General features: G+C 39.5%; 2 protein-coding genes across 7 annotated transcripts; one reads left to right on the forward strand and one right to left on the reverse strand.

Moving 5' to 3' along the window:
- Nucleotides 1-459: 459 nt before the first annotated feature.
- On the forward strand, nt 460-1,507 carry LOC118754544 (transcription initiation factor TFIID subunit 10b-like). 2 transcript variants are annotated; one of them, XM_036489424.1, is made up of 2 exons: nt 460-1,237; nt 1,307-1,507. In XM_036489424.1, the coding sequence occupies exons 1-2, from the start codon at nt 908-910 to the stop codon at nt 1,403-1,405; spliced, it is 429 nt and encodes a 142-aa protein (XP_036345317.1). In that variant the 5' UTR covers nt 460-907; the 3' UTR covers nt 1,406-1,507. The 2 variants fall into 2 exon arrangements, with proteins under 2 accessions (XP_036345317.1, XP_036345316.1); XM_036489423.1 differs by having other exon boundaries at nt 510-1,237; nt 1,298-1,507.
- On the reverse strand, nt 1,429-8,839 carry LOC118754543 (gamma-secretase subunit Aph-1-like). Of its 5 annotated transcripts, XM_036489422.1 has the most exons (4): nt 8,618-8,838; nt 2,395-2,692; nt 2,042-2,304; nt 1,429-1,971 (listed from the first exon to the last, which is right to left on the reverse strand). In XM_036489422.1, exons 2-4 carry the CDS (start codon nt 2,429-2,431, stop codon nt 1,648-1,650), a joined length of 624 nt encoding a protein of 207 aa, XP_036345315.1. In that variant the 5' UTR covers nt 2,432-2,692; nt 8,618-8,838; the 3' UTR covers nt 1,429-1,647. The 5 variants fall into 4 exon arrangements, 3 of the variants coding, with proteins under 3 accessions (XP_036345315.1, XP_036345314.1, XP_036345313.1); XM_036489421.1 differs by having other exon boundaries at nt 2,042-2,692; nt 8,764-8,839; XM_036489420.1 differs by having other exon boundaries at nt 2,042-2,692.
- Nucleotides 8,840-8,923: the final 84 nt, after the last annotated feature.

Raw genomic sequence — 8,923 nt, forward strand, 5'->3', positions numbered from 1 at the left:
CGCTGCACCGTGGCATAAATCAGTGTTTTGACGACGTCATTTTGCCAGTATCGTTTGAAAGTGTATCGTTTCAAAGTTACGTGATTAATGCCCAGTTTTTATGGAGGAAGATTAACAATTTTAGTTAAAATTAAAAAAAAATCAGGATAACCACACTCAGATGATCAATATACACACACCACAATATTGTGGGCCTGTTCGAGGCACGTAATAAAAGCGGCAATACTGCAGCGCTGATGAAAATCTGCAAGACTGTTGCAACTTCCAAAATGATAAAACGTTACTAGAAATTGACACCGAACGTGGTACTTTAACAGGTTTGTTCCACACGAGCCCGCACATGTAAAATCATTGTTTAGAGCTGATATGTTGAATCCGGGCACGAAATGTGGTTTTTTGCGTGCCTCACGCTCTGGGCGCTTTTGGCGCGTGTTGGCACATTTTTGACACTTGTAAGAGAGTAACTTATTTTTACGCTCTAATTACCGGAACAGCCCGGAAAGCGTGGGGAACGAAGCTAATAATTCGCGCAACACTGCGGTTGTGATTCCGACTCGAACAAGCCCTGTGTATCAGCTGTTAACTTGTATACCAGCCCAACTTTGATGAGCCTCGATCGATAGTTTTGTAGCAGCTCAAGGAATGTAAAATCAGAAAAGTTTTTTTTTGTCGATGAATCGAAATTTGTCGATAATTGTTTTTTGGTTTTTCTGCAAAATATTTCATGTAGTCCCTTTATTTTCAAGACGGAACGGATTTGGAACAAGTAAACATGCATAACTGAAACTGGCACTGACATTTGATGTAAACAAATGAATTGAACTGAAATGTCAAGTAAACAAGTGAATTGAAAACATTGGAGACTATTGTGATACCTAGATTTGCTTAAATTATAAACCAAGTTAAAATGATCGGCACAAATTTCGGCATCTTCCGTCCACATTCGTCCAGCTCGATTGCTGGTGGTTCAGGTGTCACAGCTGCGCCAGAAGAACGTGCAGTCGTTCAACAGTTGAGCGATTTCATGTTACAACTGGGGGATTATGTACCAACAGTGCCTGATGCAGTGACAGCTTGCTATCTAAATTCTGCCGGATTTGAATCAAATGATCCCCGCATTGTGCGCTTGATATCGGTAGCTACTCAAAAGTTTATTTCCGATGTCGCCAATGATGCACTGCAGCAATGTAAAACTCGTTGCAACAGCCAAAACGTTGCACAAGGAACTCACACACCGGTAAGAATGGGAAAATAAATTTATCTTCTAAATATTTAGGCCTTCTCAATTTTTACAAAGGGTCCAAAGGCAACCAAAGATCGCAAATACACGTTGACTATGGAGGATTTGGCCCCCGCCCTTGCAGATTATGGCATAACAGTGCGCAAAGCACAGTATTTTCCATAAGCATTAAACATATTAACCACATATATGAATTATCATGGCTTCCTTTATTGTACGTTATTAACACTGTCTTTTCATATCGAAATAAAGTCGGAAAATAAATGAGTAAAGTTGATCATCTTAAAAATTAGTTTAGCAGCTTGGTCGCCTAAGCAGTCTAAATGAATTGATTGCAGTTACATTTACAGTCAATGCCAACAGTGTTTAAATACATCAGTATAGATTAATACAGATATCTTCTCGTCTCATTGACACTTTACAAATCGAACAAGCGAAATTTTGCTTCCTCCGGCTACTTTAAATGCCAAAACCGCTGACGCTAACAATATTATGTAGGTGGGCAATAATGTGGCTGCGTACATCCCTTGTGTGTTGAGTAATGTTATTAACGATACGAAGAGATGCGTGCTGATGACGTAAGCTATATGATAGTAGTTATTGATATCAAAAGCATTGAAAAATATAACACTCCAGAAAGTATGAAGTAGTATCATTGCGAGAGCTTGTATCGCCGAAGTTATTAGGAACACTTCCGATCCGCCTTTAAGACCCATAGTACCTGGACCCGACTATAAACCAAATCGATCAATCATTATTGCAAATATATACGTATATCCAGAATTTTAAATGTCTTCTCACCAAATCCGCAAGTAAATTGACCAATGCAAACATGCCAGATATTATACCGAATCCAAGACCTGACACATAAGCCAGAATATTCTTATTTTCGATTATACCCGGATTATCAGATACCGCTTGAAGTCCTTGTTCAGTGCGTCTCAGAATACGATAGATAATGTAGCGAAATCCTTCTTGAAATACCACTGAAAATGTTACACCGAACCACAAGTAATCTCTCAATGGTACCAGAGCAAACCACAGCAAGGCAGATGCCAGAAGTGCTAGTAGCCAAAAGAAGGCAGCAGCGATGAGGATAATTATTCGTATGGAATCATTTGCTATTGTGAAAACAAATATCGCTAATGGTGTACCGAATGCGATGAAGCCACAGCCAGCCGGAAGCGTCATTTTCTTTGTTAATACGTTAATTTAATGATAGGATGCCAAGTAAAAACCTCACTATTTTATTTTTTTTTTTTTGTTTAGAAACGCAAAAACGCGTATAGAAAATTGGCAAGGACTGTTATGATGTCCTCAAGAGCCAGGTTGTCCAAGAAGATTTTAATTGTAATGCGAAGCTTTTAGTGAGCGGTGACCCGACGAGCCGGTTCCAGTGATGATTCAATCCCACGTCGAACAAGCATGCAGGGTGACTCACAAAATTAATTTCTAATAAAGATAGTAAAATACAAACTAAAATAGTCTTTGAGACTAAACCAAGCAAAAACTTTAAACTGCACAAATTCAAAAGTGATTGATCACCAAATTAACCTATCGTACTACGTACCTTATAATACAATAAATACAATATTCTCTATCAGCCTTTTTTTTTTTTTTTGATTGCCTTTTATACAAGAATAAAAGGTTTGTAACCTATCAGGTACTCATGTAAGTACAGGTTATAAGATGAATTTTCGTATACATGAGGAAATTAAAAAATTATTGAGTACAAAATCACCAAAAACTACAGAAGTAATTCATTTTTTAAGCCAATAATAAAGTGAATCGGCTATCTTATAATTAATAAAATGTAGTTGTACCAGCAGAATCAAAGGCACTTGATTGCAGAAAAAACACTAATTTAGGCATCTTTACAATTAACAACAAACTCGTAATACGTGTACATATGGAAAATTTAACTACAATGAGGTAGATACATCCATACTCCAAACCAGTCATACATATCTCTAATTTTATTACTAATATAATTATTTTTACTATTATTATTATTTTTTAAATGCACAATCGTACGTGCCGAATTCCATATCTGATTGAATAGAAAAATTTAATCATATGACTACATTCTAAAGCATTCGGAACAAAAATGCATACATATTTGTCTCATACTTTTTTTTTTTTTTCCTTGCTTTCGTTAAAATTTCTCTTTTTTTTTTTTAATAATTGACTGGTTGAAATTGTTTTTCTTCATTTTCCCTAAAACGACTATTACTTAACAATAAACGGAAAACTTTTGGCATACAAAAATAAGATGGTCATTTGTCTCTCTAACCCCACAGCATAAACAGGCATCAGTGATGTTAGCTTTAAACTTACTTAAAAAAATCTTTCCATATGTGTGTCCACACATGAGTCTATTTATTAATTTTATTTCCTGAACGGAAAAATTGCATTTTTTATCGCAGAACCAAGGGGAGTCAGTTACCTTACCTCCATTTTCAGCAAAAACTTTACCTTTGGATTGACAAATCTCCGAAAACTCACTCTCCCACTCACGCCAAATGGCTTGCCGAATTCTTCTAAGCCCCTCCTCAACCGTAAACTTTATATGCATGTCCTGTCCATTTCTCACTGCAGCCTTTGCCGCTAAATCCGCTTTCTCATTGTACACTAACCCCACATGACTGGGAACCCAACTGAGCTTTATGCCTTCAAACTTTGAATTGTGCATCAAATTTTGAATCTCCGCAACAATATGATTAGTCGTTCGTTTCTTGTTAATTAATCTCAACGCCGCCATGCTATCTGAAAGAATGGCAATTTTCTTACACTCCAACTTGACCATCATCCGAACCGCCTGCCTGATTGCTAGAAGCTCCCCGAAGGTGGAGGAAAAATCACCCACTACTCTATATAAGAATGACAAATTTTTTTGAGGATCATGGACTGCGAAACCCACCCTTCCATCAGAAACCGACGCATCCGTGGCAAGGAGGTAAAAACCACTATTCTGCAGTTCCCTTAGTCTAGAGCCAAAAATACTTTTCAACTGTACCGTACTAACATTATTTTTGGTAGTACCCAGCTCCGAAAGCTCCACGTGGAGGTTACGATGCCTACAAAAAGAAACATCAGTACCAAGAAGATTGAAAACGGCTTTGTGCTTTTCGTAAACAAAACAATAACTGGATTTAGAGACACTCCCACTCATCAGGTCATCCCTGAGGCGAGGATTTACAAGCCACTGTCTGCTGAGCTCCTTGGCAGCCAACCATTCCGCTCTTTTCAGAGGGGGAAGCTCGCCTGCCAAAGCATACCTCACATGCACCGGAGCACTTGGAGGAAGCCCCAAGCACCGCCTAAGAGTATCATTCAAAATGACTTGTATCTTTTTGTTGTACCCAATAGGTGCATCCACATAAGTGGAGTTAGCGTATTCCACCTTGCTTCTCACAAAGGACTTATAAAAATTTAAAGCTACTTTGGGCACCAAACCGCTTTTAATAGGTGTTAAACATTTGATAAGATTTTTACCCGGTACCGCAATCCTTTTTAGTCTGCTAACCTGATTATTTACCGATGTACTCGCAGTAATTACCCTCCCCAACCACTTTAGCGAGCGGACCTGTTCAACTTCTTTACCATCCAAGCATAAAGAAAAAGAGCTAAACCTATTGCTGTTTACACACATGAATTTGGTTTTTTCCACATTTATGCCAAGATTTAGACTTTTGCACCTATTACTGAAAGCCATCAGTTTACCCTCAAGGGCACTTATAGCCTCCAGCTCAGTATTACCACAACAGATGAACGCAAAATCATCCGCAAACTGAAACATCAACGAGCTATCATCATTCAACCTGTGGAGCCCTGCAGTATAAAGGTTAAAAAGCAGCGGTGACAGACAGCTCCCCTGGGGTAGTCCATTTGAAACCTCAACTGAATGCTTTCCTAACACAAGAGTTCTTCTGGAGAAAAAGTTTATAACCCAACTACGAATTCTGTTATCGACTCCTAAAACCTTTAACCTGTAATCTAACTTGTCGATGCTGACACGATTGTACGCGTCGGAAATATCCAAAACACACACGAAAACTTTTTTCTTACACTTCTTAAATTTACTGGACCAGTAAATGAACTCATTCAGGCACATTGTCGCCGATTTCCCTTTTCTGTATTCAAAACAGCCATCCGGAAACACGTTATTTTTTTCCGCCCATTCCATTAGCTCTTCTTTTATAATCATGTTGATACTCTTCACAAACACTGAAAGAAGCGATATAGGTCTGAAATTCTGAATATCATTAAGATCCTTCCCATGCTTAGGAATAGGTACGATCTTGATCTTCCTCCACTCCTCTCTAACTCTATTCTCCAGAAAATGCCTCTCAAATCGTGAACTAAAGCCTCCTTCGTGTCTACCGGCAGCCCTTTCAGCATACCAAATGTTACGCCATCCAAGCCCCCCGCCGATTTCTTCATTTTCTTCAAAACGCTGTCAAACGTCTCCACCGAAAACTCTAACCCCGACTCGTCCATACACCCATTGTCGCTGACCTGACAGTCCCTACCCACTTCAACGGTCCGCACTGCGCATTGGTTTTTTAATACGTCTAAATATTGAGCCTGCTCATCACTGGGCCAACATGGAACCCTTTTACGAGTCCCCTTAACACTATTAACGAACCTCCATGCATCTGTAGTATTCGGGTATTCATTTAACTCACTAATTTTCGCCCGATAGCAGTCCGCTTTTGCTTTTTTTACAGCCGCTTTCCACTCCTCTTCCATATTAAGTAAATCCTCAAAGTCTCTAACATTGTTCGTCAGCCTCGCTTTCTTCCTGCACGCCGACAGCAGGCGAAATTGTTTTTTTAATGACTCGTTCCACCACGCTTTGAGGGAACCCTTTACAGAGTTTAAATCAATCGTGGCTCCTTTAATCTCCTTATTTATGGCCTCGCAGATACCATCAACCCCCTCATTACAGTGAATTCTAGCCAGCACCGAGTTAAGTTTTCGCTTTTGAACGAACGGAACCGGTTTGCTCGCAACGTTTGGAAAATCTATAATAATTGGCCAGTGATGGCTGCCCCCGACAAAAACAGGGACCACCTTCCACATAAGCTGACAGTTCGAGTTAGTAAAAGAAAGATCTAAGACTGAAAGGCTGCCTGGACAATTTTTGCTAGTAGCGAAAGTAGGACTACCATCGTTTAAACATTTGAAATTTGCCTTACGAATCGCATCGAGCAGAATTTTACCTTTAGGAAGGTCCTTTGGGCTACCCCATCTTCTGGTCTTAGCATTGAAATCCCCCAACAGTAGGATGTTTTCGCGTCCCTCCAAAAACAGCAATAAACGACTAATTTCATAGTCAAAGAGATGTTTGTTTAAATTCGGTGGAAAATAAGCAGAAACTATAATAAAATTTTGAAGCAAGCTTGTGGTTTTAGCCACAACAATGTCATAGTTGGAATTGTATCTGATTTTCTGTAAGCGTAAGTTTTTCCTACTTCCAATGGCTACACCCCCGTAGCCATCTGCCCTGAACTTTGATAACAAATTAAAATTTATAAGTTTATGGCCCTCACTAATATCACCGCACGAGAAAATCTCTTGTAGAACCACTATGTCAATCTCATTATGCTGAATGAAAAAGTCTATATAATCTCTATTGGCTTTCAGACTCTGACAATTAAATTGAAGAATTTTTATTGTCATCTTTGTTTCTATTTACAACAAGTCTATCATCTACGTTAGTTTTAATTAGATTCCCCAACACCTTCAAAATCGGCTCCTCAGCATCAATATTGAATTTCACGGACAACTCACTGAGAAGTTTTTCAATTTCACTCACTCTCTCCCACTTGGGACTTTCATACACCGGCACAGACTTTTCTATAATCCTGGCCTGCTGAACCTTTTTGCCGATCTCACTGCTCTTGTTAATTGCTGCTCTGGCAACCACGTTGTATTTTCTCCTGGTTAGACTCCTATTTACTACACCTTCGTTATTCTGCCTCACTTCGGCCTGTCCCACCCTAGCTGGGAACATTTCATCATAATCGGCCAGTACTGAGAAACTATTCCCTTCGAGCACATTTCTGTAGCTATCAAACACTTCACGCTTAGACAACTTCTTCACCGTCATGATCTCAATGACCTGTCTTTCTTTCTCCCAGCTGGGACACCTATTTTTATTGAACGATAAATGGTCATTACTACCACATAAAATGCACTTAGGGTTAGTACTATTGCATTTTTCCTGACAAGATTCCTCCTTGCCACAGACTATGCACCGGTTCTTTGACCTGCAAGAAAGTTTCGTATGGCCGAGACGCCCACACTTAAAACATTGCTTGGCCCTGGGAAAGAAATGATTCACCCTAAACCCGACACAGAAAATTCTGACCGACTCCGGTATAACATTTCCTTCAAAGCCAATTTTTAACGAAAAAGTAGGAACAAAATTCTCCTTGTTGTTTGGATCTCTCCTAGTTATTCTAGACACCGATGACACCGGAATGTCCGACTGAATGTTGTTAAATATTTCACTTTCTAGAAAGTCAAGAGGTACCTGTCTGATCACACCATAGGTCTCAAAAAAACTTTTGGGAATAAAGACTCTAATTCCCATATTCTTGAAGTCATTGTTAGTCAGACTTGCGTTTGCATCTTTAACCGAGTAAAAGAAGACCTTAAATAAGGACCTTCCTATGGCAAGAATGTTTTTCAGACCACTTATATTTAACTTCCGAATTTTGCCGAAAAGGAAAAGGCCGTTCTTCACCCCCTTATTCTCAAATAAACCACTTTTAGACGCATCCATAAGAACAACTGCTTCTCCCTTAAAATCCACATTATATCTCTGACTTTCATTTTGATTGAACTTATTACTTTCGGATGTATTTAAAACCCCTGATTAGCAGAGTCAGCGCTAACCTGAGCCGCCATTGCATTCAAATGATTAACATGGCCACCAGCACTGTACTGAGCACTATCCAAACCGCAACCAACATTACTATTCAAAAAATCGGACGAACCCAATGAATTTTCCACTACTGTAAAAGCGTTTTCAATATTCGTCTGGACACTATCAGACTGTACCACACTAGCTAACGAGCCCCTCTTAACCAGCATGCCGCTGAGTGGGGGAAGTTCGCCACAACTCATATTTTCACTCGAATCACTAAACTCCTCCACCAATCTGTTAGAATCGCCCTTAGGTCTCTTGGAGACTGAGCCAAAAGTCTTTTTCTTCCTAGTTTTCCCGATTTTGCCCAAATTGGCCTGCGCATTCTTAAAAGATGCGCACGCCATTTTGGACGCCATCCCAGACGCCTGAGCGTCCGCCATCTTTTATACAAAAACCGCTATGCCAAGTATGAAAATTTTTCGCCACAAGAAACTCACCCAAACAGCACAAAAAGCAAAGCTCAGGAAGCTGCAGCTACCAGGAACCACTCAAAATTAATACACACGTCAGAAAACACAAAAATCTGATCGTATAAACTTGAACCAAAAATTTAAACACAAAAGTATTAAATTAGCAAAACTACCGTCACCACTGCACTTGTATAAAAATCCGCTGCTATCCGCTATCCACAAGAGTCAACCGCTCACCACCGATGCTGCAACGCAATTCCCAAGCAGCACAAAATGGTGAACGAATACAAATATTAGGTTCATTCCTTATCTTTTTGGACTAAAATCTGAAAA

This window comes from Rhagoletis pomonella, unplaced genomic scaffold (genome assembly GCF_013731165.1).
Source record: "Rhagoletis pomonella isolate Grant_MI unplaced genomic scaffold, Rhpom_1.0 Rhpom_scaffold_04103, whole genome shotgun sequence".
Classification (NCBI taxonomy): Eukaryota; Metazoa; Arthropoda; class Insecta; order Diptera; family Tephritidae; genus Rhagoletis; species Rhagoletis pomonella.